The sequence below is a fragment of the Hypanus sabinus genome, chromosome 3 (assembly GCF_030144855.1).
Source record: "Hypanus sabinus isolate sHypSab1 chromosome 3, sHypSab1.hap1, whole genome shotgun sequence".
Classification (NCBI taxonomy): Eukaryota; Metazoa; Chordata; class Chondrichthyes; order Myliobatiformes; family Dasyatidae; genus Hypanus; species Hypanus sabinus.
This window is the reverse complement of record NC_082708.1, coordinates 114,434,518-114,449,898: the sequence shown is the minus strand read 5'-3', so window position 1 is coordinate 114,449,898 and position 15,381 is coordinate 114,434,518. Positions and strand designations below refer to the sequence as shown.

At 42.0% G+C, this 15,381-nt stretch overlaps 1 protein-coding gene across 1 annotated transcript in view; it reads right to left on the bottom strand.

Annotated features, from left to right (window-relative positions):
* The window catches only part of tma16 (translation machinery associated 16 homolog), a 39,554-nt gene extending 24,525 nt beyond the window's left edge, over positions 1-15,029 (bottom strand). The window contains exons 1-4 of the mRNA XM_059963465.1: positions 14,944-15,029; positions 13,202-13,271; positions 8,009-8,118; positions 1,715-1,752 (exon numbers count right to left, since the gene is read on the bottom strand). Of these exons, the coding sequence (XP_059819448.1) occupies positions 1,715-1,752; positions 8,009-8,118; positions 13,202-13,271; positions 14,944-15,029 (304 nt within the window). The remainder of the gene's footprint in view (positions 1-1,714; positions 1,753-8,008; positions 8,119-13,201; positions 13,272-14,943) is intronic.
* Between the last annotated feature and the right edge of the window lie 352 nt (positions 15,030-15,381).

Below are 15,381 nucleotides of genomic sequence, written 5' to 3'. Positions count from 1 at the left end.
ACAATGGCAAGAGTAACATTTGTTATCATTACAATACTAGACCTGCTGAAATGGATTCTAGCAACTAGGATTTGAAGACATGCCTACAAAATGTGGATGTCTTAAGCAGCTAGCTTGGTTTATCAGTCTAACTCCAGTATTTTTAAAAGCAAAAATGAATTTTGTTTCAAAAATGGGAAGGCTAACCAAAATTAGCAGATTCGGTAATGTAAAATGTACAGGTCTACCTATCAATGTGATCGTGTTTTCTGTCAGAATGAGATGTCTTGTTGCTGAATGACGTGACAATGCAGAAAAATACATTAATAGAACATTTGGATACAAAACAGTATACAAATTGGTTTATTGGAAGGATTCAGAGTGGTACTGGAGGGCTGTTATTCAGATTGACCTGAGATCAGTATTGGTTCTACTGCTGCTTGTCATGTACATTAGTGATTTGGATGGCAATGGTGTTGGCATAGTTAATGATGACACCAAAATTGGTGATGCAAACAAGAATGTTACCCAAGATTATAATAGGATCTAGATCAGAGGCTTCCCAACCCTTTTTATGTTATTAAGCAAAGGGTCCATTGACCCCACATTGGGAACCCCTGATCTAAATGAACTGGGAAGTGAGCCAAGGAATGGCAGAAGGAATCAAACACTGCCAAGTGTGAAGTGTTGCACTTAGGTTAATTAAGCCAGGGCTTGACTTACTTGGTAAATGGTAGGGGCCCAGACAGTGTCATAGAAGAGAGACTGAAGGGGTACGCGACAGTCCCTTGAAAGTGGTGAAACTATAGACAGGACAGCGAAGGCAACTGGCACACTATCAGGCACAGCATTCAGTACAGGAGTTCAGACATCATGCTACAACTGTGCAAGTCATTATAGAAAGCAGACGGAGTATTGCTTTTATTGGGAGGAATAATATTAATATTAATGGAACGGGTGCAGTAAAGATTCGTGAAGATGTACTAGGAGTGGAGGATGCACTTAGAGGGCAAAGCTCAACAGGCTGGGACTTATTTCCTCTGGCGTATAGGCTATTGAGGGGTGCTGTTACAGAAGTATAAATTATAAGCCAGAGGGTGGGGTGAATCTGTTGAATTCATTGCTACAGGTAGCTGTGGAAGCCAAGGCATTGGGTATATTTAAGGCAGAGGTTGATAGATACTTGTTAAGTCAGGGCATGAAGGAATACAGGGAGAAGATTGGAGCTGAGAGGGAAATTGATCAGCCATGATGAAATGGAGGAACAGACTCGCTGGGCCAAATGGCCTAATGCTGCTCCTGTATCTGATGGTCTTATAAAAGGTCAACTTACTACATACAGTCATGGTATTTTCCCCATTGTAGGAGCATCTAAAACTGGAGAGAAAGGAAAACATTAAAAGGAAATAACAGAATGATTTTTCCTGGACAGTTTGACAGGGATATGCAACAATCTTTCAGAGGAAGCAGTAGAGGTGGATACAATTGCAATGCTTAAAAGACATTTGGATGAGTACATGGATAAAAGAGGCCAAGAGGGTAGGGGCTAGCTTACATAAACATCTTGGTTAGGATGGGCAAGCTGGTCTAAAAGGGCATATTTCATGTGTTGTATAGCTCTATAATTCTAATACAGATGAATATCTGAGGTCCCTACTGAATTTCCTGCAGGCCCTTCAGTTCAGCAAAGAAATAGCTTTTCCAGTTTCAAGCACAAACAGAAACAGTATCTTACCAATGACACTGAGGCGCACAGCTTTCTCATTCTTTATCCTAGAGAAAATTAAAAGAGATCTGTTTATAGCATGATTCACCTATGCAAATACAAATGCCAAGCATCCTTATGTTAATCTACTGTGGCTAAGCAATCTTACAAATGTAACATGCTATAAGGTTTCACTGCTAACGTAATGGCCTCTCTGTAATGTTTCACTACTAAGGTAATGGTTTCTCTGTAGCAGCAATGTTTGGGTTATGTCTAGAGATAACAGGGGCTTTGGAATGTGTGCTATCCAATGAGAGGCATGTTGTTCTTTCTTGTGGGTCTGAGAGTAGGAGTTTCGCGATCTTTTGTCAGTGAGAGATGGAGAGAGAAGACGCCAATGGAGAGAGTTGGTAGACCAGCAGATGGAGTGGACTTGGAGCAAGGGTCCGACAGTCAGCGACATTCAGAGCAGGTAGATAGGTTGAATCTGTGAGCTCCAACGTGCACATTAGAATGTTTCATTAAAATGGGCCCTTTTTCTTTTTCTTTTATTTTCTAACCCTATAATCAGATTAAGATTTATAAAGTTCAATCGTTTAATTGCATATTGTGTACTGCCTGATATTTTGTGGTTCGGAATTATATCCACGCAACATTATCTCGCAGCATCCACACAAATGAGATTTCTCAGTTTGGCTGGGCCAAAGGCTGTCTTCCCCATGATAAACACATGCTGGCCGAACCTCAGGGTTACAACTGGGGGCTCGTTCCTGATTGATTCCATTGGATGCTGTGTGATTGCCCTGAACACTGAACCAATTGGTTGTGTGTTTAAGTCTGTGCCAGTATGGATGCTGCTGGGGTGGAGTGGTGATGTGCCTCATGGGGTTACCGGTAACTAATGTGTGTATGTTGACTGGGATGGATATTCGTACTCCGGATGAATTATTAAGTTGATTTTTGAGTACGGTTAAAACTGTTGGCAAAAGTGCGATGGTAACACGAAGGTTTGATAAAATGGAGGGCTCAGACCTTGCTTTAGTTCAGACTAGCGCTGACATAACAGTGGTGGAACTGCCAGCTACTATTGGTGTCCCAGTATGGCCTGTCCATACTGTCAGGGAGAAGTATTTCATTTAGTATGGTCTTCCCAAACAGATACATAGTGTTTAGGGAAGAGATTTTGAGAGCAGACTCATCCACAAGTTACCGGTCACGTTTGGAGTTGAGAAGATGAGGACTATGCCTTATCAACTGCAGGGTGATCCCCAGCCCGAAAGGTTTAATCAGACTTTGCTAGACATGCTTGGGACCCTGGAGATCAGCAAGAAGAGCAGGTGGAGTCAACATATTGAACGTCTGGTTCACAGTTACAACTGTACACAAAATGAAGCTACCAGATACTCGCCAAACATCATCTGATGTTTGGGCACAAGGCAAGGGTGCCCATTGGCCTTTGTTTTGGGACTGACAAGGGTAACTTGCCACTGAAGACTTATCTAAAGTACATGTCTGACATGAGAAGAGAGCCGAAAAAGGCTTATGAATTAGCTGGGGTTGTGGCTGCCAAGCAGAATCAAGGAAATAAGAGGAGGTACAATCAAAAGGTGAGGTTCTCCCAGGTCCTGCCGTGAGACTGGGTACTCATAAGAAATTTGGGGCTACCTGGGAAAAATAAGTTGGCTGACCACTGGGCAGCTAAACCCTATGTGGTGGAAAGTCAAATGCCAAACCTACCAGTTTTCCAGGGTGAAACAGAACCACCAGTTGCCCCTGGGACAACTGGGACTAGAGGTGCAGGTAGACCCAAAGCCCGACTTGGGAGTCTACACCTAGTAAGAGGACTCAGCAGAAACTTGGGGCAACTGCAGGGCCCACAGCAGGAGAGGTAAGACTAGTCCCCACCCCTGAGAGGGATACTGATTTGGAGGATGAGGACCTGGATGTAAGAGACTCCCGGTCCTTCTCCCACTAAGTCGGGTGAAGTGGGGGTGGGGGGTGTGGGGCTATCTGTGGACAGCTTCGGTTGCAGCGGGACCCTGAAAGGGATGAAGGGTGCTTGGCCACGGGACAGAGGGGTCCAAGTTGTTGGTGTGCACAAGTGATAGGTCAGGGGCGGCCTCGCAGGTGAACCGGAAGTATCCCCAGTAGTGCCGGAACCTGAAGAGTTACAAACCCCATTTCCAGAAAAGTTGGGATATTTTCCAAAATGCGATAAAAATAAAAATCTGTGATATGTTAATTCACATGAACCTTTATTTAACTGACAAAAGTACAAAGAAAAGATTTTCAATAGTTTTACTGACCAACTTAATTGTATTTTGTAAATATACACAAATTTAAAATTTGATGGCTGCAACACACTCAACAAAAGTTGGGACAGAGGCATGTTTCCCATTGTGTTACATCAGCTTTCCTTTCAATAACACTTTTTAATCGTTTTGGAACTGAGGATACTAATTGTAGTAGATTTGCAATTGGAAATTTTGTCCATTCTTTCTTGATATAAGACTTCAGCTGCTCAACAGTTCGTGGTCTCCGTTGTCTGATTCTCCACTTCATGATGTGCCATACATTTTCAATAGGAGATAGATCTGGACTGGCAGCAGGCCAGTCAAGCACACGCACTCTGTGTCTACAAAGCAACGCTGTTGTAGCCCATGCAGAATGTGGTCTGGCATTGTCTTGCTGAAATAAGCATGGACGTCCTGGGAAGAGATGTCGCCTTGATGGCAACATATGTCTCTCTAAAATCCTAATATACACCTCAGAGTCAATGGTACCTTCACATACATGCAACTCACCCATGCCGTGGGCACTGATGCACCCCCATACCATCACAGATACTGGCTTTTGCACCTTTAGCTGATAACAATCAGGATGGTCGTTTTCATCTTTGGCACAGAGAACTGGACGCCCGTTTTTTCCGAAAACTAGCTGAAATGTGGACTCATCTGACCACAGCACACGGTTCCACAGTCTTTCGGTCCATCTGAGATGAGCTCAGGCCCAGAGAACTCGCCGGCGTTTCTGCATAGAGTTGATGTATAATACAGTTCCTTGCATAATACAGTTTCAAGTTGCATTTCCAGATGCAGCGACAGACTGTGTTAAGTGACAATGGTTTTCCAAAGTACTCTCGAGCCCAGGTGGCTATAATTGTCACAGTAGCATGATGGTTTCTTAGGCAGTGCCATCTGAGGGCTCGAAGATCACGTGCATTCAACAGTGGTTTCCTACCTTGCCCTTTACGCACTAAGACGTCTCTGAATTCTCTGAATCTTTTCACAATATTATGTACTGTAGATGTTGAAAGACCTAAATTCTCTGCAATCTTGCGTTGGGAAATGTTCCTTTTGAAACGACTAACAATTCTCTCACGAATTTTGGCACAAAGGAATGAGCCACCACCCATCCTTGCTTGCAAAGACTGAGCCTTTGATGGATGCTATTTTTATACCTAGACATGATATCTCACTTGCTACCAATTAGCCTGCTTATTGTGGAGTCTTCCAAACCGGTGTTACTTGAATATTCTGAGCACTTTTCAATCTTATTTTAACTCTGTCCCAACTTTTGTTGAGTGTGTTGCAGCCATCAAATTCTAAATTTGTGTATATTTACAAAATACAATTAAGTTGGTTAGTAAAACTATTGAAAATCCTTTCTTTGTACTTCTGTCAGTTAAATAAAGGTTCACGTGAATTAACATATCACAGATTTTTGTTTTTATTGCATTTTGGAAAATATCCCAACTTTTCTGGAACTGGGGTTTGTAGATGAGGGGGTACGGAGGTCTCAGTGAATTAGGAGACCACCGGATAGACTGAACTACGCAGCACCATGGGAACAAAGTATGATCTCTACCGTTTTGAGGAGCTATCTCACTGCCTTTTGCACCCGGATTGGACTTTGTGGTTTTGCAGGAAGGGTTGGCGAATTATCAAAATGTCATGAGGACATGACTAAATTTGGTGGAGGGAGAATGTAACGCACTGTAAGGTTTCACCGCTAATGTAATGGTTTCTCTGTAACAGCAGTGTTTGGGTTATGACTGGAGATAACAGGGAATTTGGAATGTGAGCTATCCAATGAGAGGCATTTTGTTCTTTCTTGTGGGTCCGGGTGCAGGGTTTTCGCGGTCTTTTGTCAGCAAGAGATGAAGAGAGAAGACATGAATGGAGAGTGTTAGTAGACCGGTGGACGGAGTAGATTCTGAGTAAGGGTCTGACGGTCAGCGTCACTCGGAGGAGGTTGATGGGGAACAAATGAAAGAATCTGTGAGCTCCAACATGCATATTAGACTGTTTCATTGCTTTTTATTTTCTTTACTAACCCTATAGTAAGATTAAGATTTATAAAGTTCAACCTTTTAACTGCATATTATATACTGCCTGATATTTTGCAGTTCGGATTTGTAACCAGGCAACACATCTCGCAGCATCCACACAAACGAGATTTCTCAGTTTGGTTGGGCCACAGGCTGTCTTCCCCTGACAAATGCATGCTGGCCCAACCTGAAGGTTACTAAAAATGTTAATTCTGCATCTAGTTTGTACGACTGGAGTTCTAAACATTTATTACCAAAAGCTAAGAGAGGCACAGTGACCTGGTTACAGCAAAAATAAACCGGAGTAAGTCTGCATGACCAGCAGCGTTTGTGAGGGGATGGGAACTGTCAATGCTTTGAGTCAATACTCAGCAACCAGGGACTGAGATTGGAGAGGGAAAATACAAGTGTAATGGAGAGAGGGAGAGGAGTGTGACAAGGGCTAGTGGGGTGAAAGACGGAAGCAAAGAAACAAAGTCAGATGCAGTCAGGGGAGGGAGAGGAGAGGAGAGGATGAAGGTGCCAACAGCTGATATCTGCCCATCTTCCCTCTCCGGTCTCAGTCCTGATACCGGGGATGAACCCAAAATGTTGACAATTCCTTCCTCCCTCCCCCACTCACAATTGCAACCTGACCTACTAAGTTCCTGCAGCAGCTTTTGCTTCAGAATCTAGTATCTGCAGTTTTGGGTCTCTTGGTAATAGAATTCCTTTCACTTGTGAATACAAAATTGAATATAATAAAAAAGGTGAATAAACTCTTCACGGGCTTCCAGCCAGGTACAAGGTCAAGAGGAGTGTATTTGTCATATATGCTGGGAAAGCACGAGATCCCTTTTCATAACAAGGAGATATTTACTCTTATCATATTTGACATAATTGTGATTATCCACTTTGGAGAATTTTTAACAGGAAAAGGCTCATTTATTCTGAATAATTTCTAACTACCATTTGATTTTTGCACATCAAGGAAGAACACAGGAGGTCTCCGAAAAATGTCCCAGTTGATAAGTATTCTGCCTGGTACTGATCTAAGTAGATCCAAAAGATAACAGACCACTGTGCCACAACAAAATGAGGGGGGAGTGAAAAATTCCTCAGGGATATTCACTCATTTGCTCTGATATACAACCTCTACATGAGGTGAACTCTGAATAATAATTAATTACAGTAACCAAAGGGCCAGCTTTGTCCTATTAAGCTCTATAATTCTATTCAGGAAAGTCAGTGACATAGAACCAAACAACTTCAAACAGGAACACTAGACGGAAAATACTAGTTGAGAGATATATTTAAATACTGATTGTTGCTAACTAGCAAATAACATTGAAGTATTACATGAAGTCTACTAAATTGGCCAAGTGTTTATAAATGAACAAGCTGGATATACCTAACCAGATCTCCAGTGTGTCCAACCATCTTTCATGAATGATTATTTGCTTTCTGTGAGATAATATAACAGCAATTTTGCACATACCAACAGCAAAAATAATGACCTGACCTTTTATGTCCACTTGGATGCTCAGACACCTAGTTTAAAACATACGCAGGCTAAGCCATCTAAAAATTTAGCACTTCCTCAGTTACCACTAAGAGTGAGTGAGGGTCTGTAATCCACAGTACTAGCTGCACTGAGAATGCTGCCAACTATATCAACCATCACAAAACAGAAACAATTGTCAAATATTAAAAAACAAAAATAGCTCAGTTAGATCAAGACTTCATTCAAACAAGTTACCTGTCTTGTTACTAATCAGTTCAGAAGTTATTGGGATTACGAAGAACTTACCTTTCAAATAATGGATGTAACGACAAGATTCCCTCGCTAACTGAAGTAACATTATTTGACAAAACTGATAGACCAATCACTAGTATTAAAACAAACCAAGATACACAGAACAAACAGGAAGAAGAGAAAACGTTGAATGAGGAAAGAGAACACTGATGTACGGTATCAGAGCAATGTAAAGACTTTCAAAAGTGCAATAACATACTTATCTTTCTTCTCTTGTTTATGCGACTCCCGTACTAGCTGTGCAGCCTTTCTGCTATATGGATGGATAACCTTAGTCTCCGGCACTTTCTTAGTTTTTGGCGCTTTAGGCTATACAAAATAAAATACTTTTTTAAAAAAAGACATTGCACTGTCCTACTCAAGAACATTCAATTCTAACTCATTATCTGATGAGATAGCTCTGTTAGAATCAGAATCACATTTAACTACACCTGCACATGTTGTGAAATTCATTGTCTTTGCAGTAGCAGTACAATGCAATACATAATAGTTGAAAAAATATGAACTGCAGTTAAGTACACATAGCACTTTAAAATAGTTAAATAAGTAGTGCAAAAATACAAATAAAAGAAGGAATGAGATAGTGTTCATGAGTTTAATGTCCATCCAGAACTCAAAAAGCAGAGAGGAGGAAGCTGTTTCTGAATCATTCAGTGTGTGTTTTCAGGCTTCTGTACCTCCTTCCCAAATGGTAGTGATGAGAAGAAGGTATGACCTGAGTGATGGGAGTTCTTAATGATGGATGCCATCATTTTGTGGCATCGCTCCTGACAACGTCCTGGATACCATGGAGGCTAATGACCACGATGGAGCTGACTAAGCTTAATTTGATTGTGCACAGTAGCACCCCCCCAATACCAAATGGAGATACAGATAGTTAGAATCAACAAATCAGACTTACTGTACCCTTAATAAAGCAATAATCTGATGATTAATTTTACTTTAAAAGTTAATGTAATTCACATAATGGAAAGTTATAGAATCTATATGGAGAGTGTCAGTAATAATATGCCCCCAGGCTATAAACATTGGCCATGACAAAGTGCAATAATAAACTCTCAATGTACAACAGTCAAATTGACTGAAATGGATTCATTTAGAAGAAAAAGATGTTTTCTTCATTGTTCATATGCTTAAAAGCAACAAAAATAGCAGAAATATTACCTAGAGATCTGATAGATGCAAATTATTGGTTTTGCCACTAAGTAGTTTAGCAAAATACAGGGAAATTACAATTAACTGATCTTTAAGCTGATGCAATATTTGGTTGATGAGTGCACATACACTGATGTTACAAAGGCAATTGATAACAATTACTGCTCCTGTTTAATCCAAACAAAAAGAGAAATAATCCACAAGCAAGATGCAGAGACTATAAATTTGCAAGCTGCTTAGAGAATATTGTACTAGACATTTTATCAGGCTTTATAAATAGATAAACTCAAATTTGCAGGGCTGCAGTTACAGCTGATAAAATATTTAGTACAACATTCTAAATATTGTACTAAATATTGTAATTTGGTAAAATTACAGGTTAGAGTAATACTCATCAAAAGGAATTTCCTGTTCTGTTTTCAATTCTGGTCCCTTAATAGCTGCTTATGATTTTCAACCAATATCCCCCACCTCTCCAACCCCATTACTATCTGAATGCCTTATGATTGTTAAGTACAGACTCACAGATGAAATAGGTTGAACCCATTAACAAAAAATGTAAGGAGCCAGCAACCATTGGACAGAAGACATCACAGAGAGACATAATCATAACAAAGCAGCCATTAATGAGGTCAAATCTAATGATATATTCATTTGCATTTGGGTTCTGTTAAGCAGACTTAGATAGCCTGGACTAATATAAGCTGAGGCTTAAAGGTACTGTGAATTCCTAAAGCAGCTAATGATCTCATAAAAGCAATGAACTAGGAACCCAATGCAATAGGCGAGTTGGAAACAATCTATATGTACCGTAAATTCCGGACTATAAGCCGCTACTTTTTTCCCACGCTTTGAACACTGCGGCAACACTGTGGCCTATACTACGGTGCGGCTAATGCATGTTTTTTTTCATGCCGCCAAAAACATTTTGTCTCGTAACAGTAGACCAATAAAATTGATGAGTAGTTCACAGAGGTCCAATGAAATTGTACGATAAATCAAGCGCACTTTCACAATTAAATTATTGTAAATCAGTCATTTGTACTCACCCTCATCAACATGGAAAACACTCGAAGAAAAGCATATGATGCAGCTTTTAAGTTAAAGGCGATCAATCTGGCGGTTGAAGAAGGAAATCGAGCTGCTGCACATAATCTTGGCATAAATGAATTGATGTTGAGACAGTGGAGACGCCAGCGTGAAGAACTGAGTCAATGCAAAAAGACGACAAAAGCTTTCAGAGGTAATCATAGCAGATGGCCCGAACTTGAAAACTTTCTTGAAGACTGGGTTAACACACAGAGAGCAGGCGGCCGCGGTGTTTCCACCATGCAAATCAGACTGAAGGCTAAAGCAATCGCCATCAAAATGAAAATCGAAGATTTTAGAGGTGGGCCATCGTGGTGTTTTAGATTTATGGGACGAAAAGGCCTGTCCGTCAGGGTACGCACAACTCTGTGTCAGCAGCTCCCTCCCAACCACGAGGAAAAGCTTGCTAACTTCCGCACATTCACTCAAACAAAGATAGCGGAGAATTCCATCGGGCCAGATGATATCATAAATATGGATGAAGTACCTTTGATGTTTGACCTGCCTCTCACTCGGACTGTTAATAAAAAAGGTGACTCGTCCATCACACTGAAAACAAGTGGCCATGAGAGAATGCATTTTACTTGTGTTCTGAGCTGCACAGCATCCGGACTAAAGCTTCCACCGATGGTGATTTTTTAAGCGGCTGACAATGAAAGTTCAGTGAAAGCTGCCATCAAGAGTACAAACTCAATTCCAGCTGTGATTCCTGGGGGCACCACGAAGTATTTGCAGCCACTGGACATCAGCGTGAACCGGGCATTTAAAGTGGCGCTGCACGTTGAGTGGGAGGCTTGGATGACGAGCGGCGAGAAATCCTTTACCAAAACAGGACGCATGCGAAGAGCATCTTTAACTCAAGTCTGCCAGTGGATCCTAAATGCGTGGAGCCGTGTCACAACATCCACCATCACCAGCGGGTTTCGAAAGGCTGGACTGCTGCGTGATGAAGAGGACCGCGTGCGCTCAAGTGAGAGCGACAACGAAGAGACTGAAGTGAGTGACGAGATCCTGAGGTTTTATTCAATTCGGACACTGAAGAAGAGGACTTTGATGGTTTTAGTGCATAGGAGGAAGATGAAGAAGGCGATCAATAACTTTTCTTGGTAGGCTGCAGTATATATATTTTTTTTACCAGTCGTTAGGAGATATTGTAATGTTGTTCGTGCACTGTTCAGTAAAAAAGTATACGCAACGTAATTTGTGTGTTACCGATACGTATGTATATTTAAAAGTAGCTGTGTTACAGGCACTATTCGAAAAAAAGCATTTGCAATATATATTTGTTTATGTTACCATACAGGTTTAATTAAAAGTTAAAAAATCCTCACGTGTAATATCTTTCTGTGTAAATATCTCATATTACAACGTGGGACACCTGCGGCTTAAAATCCGGTGCGGCTTGTACAAGTACAAAATTGATTTTCTTTCTAAAATTAGAGCGTGCGGCTTTTAATCAGGTGCGCTCTGTAGTCCGGAATCTATGGTAACTATTGCCAGCACAGAATTAAACTTTTACTCTCAAGGTTTTTCTGGAGTCTCCAGTACCTCTCCCCCTGTTGCAAGTGCTTTTTAATTATGGAGACACAATGCACACGGTGTGAAATGACCCTTTCCAAGCTCCGTCAATCCAGGCTAACAATCGTGAGCTGATAGACAAACATAGAACTAATTGGAGATGCAGGCTCTAAGAACATGCCAATCCTCAATGAGAGTGCATCTCAGTGAGGGTACATAACAAGGCTACTGCCCTGCAACAATCTACAATGAAAAGAGGTTGATCCTGAGATGGTCATAGAACACTACAGCACAGAAAAAGCATCTGTTGTTCTGCCTATTCCCATTGCCCTGAGCCCTCTTTTCCATTCCCACTGCTCCCAGTAAGGAGATCATACCTTCTCCCCATGACTGTGTGGGTTTCCTCTGGGTGCTCCATTTTCCTCCCACTGTCCAAAAATGTATCAGTTGGTGGGTTAATTGGTCATTGTAAATTGTCCCGTGATTAGATTAGGGTTAAATTGGGGTCTGCTGGGTGGTATGCCTCGAAAGGCTGGAAGGGCCTACTCTGTGCTCATCTCAATATATAAATGAAATAAATAAATCCCCCCATCCATGTACCTATCCAAACTTTTCTTAAATGTTGATATTGATCCTACATTCACCACTTCTGCTGGCAACTTGTTCCAACACTCTCACCACCCACTGACTGAAGAAGTTCCTCCTGAATATTCCCCTTAAACAGCACACCTTTAACCCTTAACCCACAACCTCTAATTGTAGTCCCACACAATCTCAGTGGAAAAAGCCTACTTACATTTACCCTGTCTATACCCTCATAATTTTATATACCTCTATCAAATCATCCCTTCATTTTCCTACATTCTAGGGACCAAGGTCCTAACTTATTTAATAATTTCCTCTAACTCAGCTCCTCAAGTCCCAGCATCATCCTTGTGAATAAGAGAAAATCTGCAGATGCAGGAAATCCAAGCAACAAACACAAAATGCTGGAGGAACTCAGCAGGCCACTGGCATCTATAGCAAAGAGTACAGTTGAACATTTCAGGCCGAGACTCTTCAGCAGGACTGGAGAGAAAAAGGTTGAGGGGGAAGAGGAGGGAGAAACAAGGTGATAGGTGAAACCAGGAGGGTTGAAGTACAGAGCTGGGAAGTTGATTGGTGAAAGAGATACAGGGCTGGAGAAGGGGGAATCTGATAGGAAAGAAGGCCATGGAAGAAAGAAAGCGGGGAGGAGCACCAGAGGGAGTTGCTGGGCAGGTAAGGAGATAAGCTGAAAGAGGGAAAAGGGGATGGGGAATGGTGAAGGAGGGCCCACATTACTGGAAGTTCGAGAGATCGATGTTTATGCTATCAGACGGAATACAAGGTGTTGTTCCTCCAATGTAAGTGTGGCTGTATTGTAAGAGTAGAGGAGACCATGGATAGACATGTCAGAATGGGAATGGGAAGTGGAATTAAAATAGGTGGCCACCGGGAGATCCCGGTTTTTGTGGTGGATGGAGCGTAGGTGCTTGGCAAAACAGTCTTCCAATCTAAATGGGGTCTCACTGATATACAGGAGGCCACACCGGGGGCATCAGACACAGTGTATGATCCCAACAGACTGACAGATGAAATGTCACCTCACCTGAAAGGCTCGCAGGTGAAGTGTCCTTGTAAATAGTTCCTGGACTCTTTCAACCTTATTGACAGCTTTCCTGTAGTCAGATTACCAGAACTGCACACAAAACTCCAATAGACCTCATCAGCATCTTGTGCAACTTCAACATAACATCCAAACTCCTGGACTGAATACTTTCCAATTTATGAAGGGCAACATGCCAAAAGCTCCCTTTATGCCCCTGCCTGCCTGTGATGCCACTTTCAAGCAATTATGGATCTGTATTCCCAGGTCCCTCTGTTCTATTGCACTTCTCTGTACTGTACTGTTCACTGTGTTTCTCCTACTCTCGTTTGTTCTCCCGAAGTGCGACACCATTAAATTTAGTGTTAGCTTTAAATGCATTGTGTCATTTTTCAGCTGGTCCAGATCCTGCTGCAAGCTTTGATAGCTGATCCAGTTTTCCACATTATCAACCAAATTATAAATTTAAATAACAAACCACAACAGATCTAGTACTAAACCCATTGGTACACAAGTCACAGGCCGGGCAACCATCTATTGCCACTCTCTGCCTTCCAATCTAATATAGCACAGAAGCTTTTCTCCAGATTTTTTGATTCATTCCATAGGAAAAGAGACACTTAAGAGAATTAAATATAACAAAAGACAATGGCCCAACAAAATTCTCCTACAGGATCAAAGGGTGTGTTTGAAATCTTGCCTTGCAGTTCAATACAATTTCATTAGTATCCAATGACAATGTGAAAAATTACTAAGTATGTCCTATCCAACAAAAAAAAATCAGGCCTACACTAATTTGGCAGTTTTCAATAGGTAATTTGATGAGGAAAATATCAACAATGTTATTAAGACTAACCTTAAGTTTGAGTACCTAGAGCTCATTACAGCAATCTGTATATCAATTGCCCCACCAAAAACACCCAGCAGCAACTGCCATTGACCAAGATACACGTGAACCATTTAGATAAATATTCTGGGTGCAAGAGAGGCCCAAGGCTTTGCACCTGCAATGAATGACACCCCAAAGCCTTTCCATCACCCACAACGCTAATGTCATAAATACTCTCCCCTTGTCTGGATGAACACAATTCCAACATCACCCAAGAAGCTCAACTCCATCCAGGGCTAACAAACCTGCATGACTGTCACCCCAATCACCACCCTAAGTATTCCTTTCCAGCAGGAACATGACACATGTTCAGTCCACACGAGTTATAACTTCACTGCGGCTACTTCCCAGACTACTTTATCGCCAAGTTCGAGCGCTGAAAGCGAGTGGTAATCGCTCTCCATGGGAGCTGTATTCCGATTCGGAAAAATATCGCTGATTCATTGGCTCACTACCATCTACTCGAGGTAAGAAATTAGGCAGTAACCGCTAGGCTGCTAGCCACAGTCCGCACAGACACAGTCCCACTCGATTACTATTTAAAAATCTCCCCCCACGTTTTCGTGCCTCTGAAGGTAACCTCAATCCAACTGATCAGGACCCTAGCCCAACAATCAAATCTGATCAGACGCGTTTGCTCTCAGGTTTCAGAGCCCATGTCTGTGGGTCCGGACTGGCTCAAAGTCGTGAGGAGAGGCAGAAACACCATGTAATAAGAACACACACAAAATGCTGGTCGAACAGAGTAGTAAGACAGTATCTATAGGGAGAAGCGCTGTCGATGCTGCCTGGGCTGCTGTGTTCTACCAGCATTTTGTGTGTGTTGTTGATATGTAATAAGAAGCTACATATTCACATGCCCTCACCATTCTGCCGCCGCCGGAACTTCAATCGGTCCCTCAATTCCTTTCCCCCGACAACTGCAGCAGCCCGGAACCACATGGCAGTCGGAAGTGTTCTGGGTGCCTGAATTCCTGTTGCTCCAACAACAGGAAGTGATTTTTGTCTCCCTGGCAACCGTGCCCAACGCTGTTCTTCGCAGACGGAGCGCACTGTGTTCTCTTCGTGTTAGTGATTGTATTGACACCGGATGATGGTGAGCAATAGAAAGTCGCGGTTCTCAGTGTATTTACTCCACTGAAAATTCACTCCGGCAGTGAAAATCCAAGCATGTCATCCTAGTTTGTTCCGAATCTAGTTGTGTCTCAATTGCTCCAGTGTCGCGAATTCCTAACCTCATAACTGGTCACAATAGTCTGCAGGTAGTATCTTGGGATCTAAAGGAGGTGGTGGA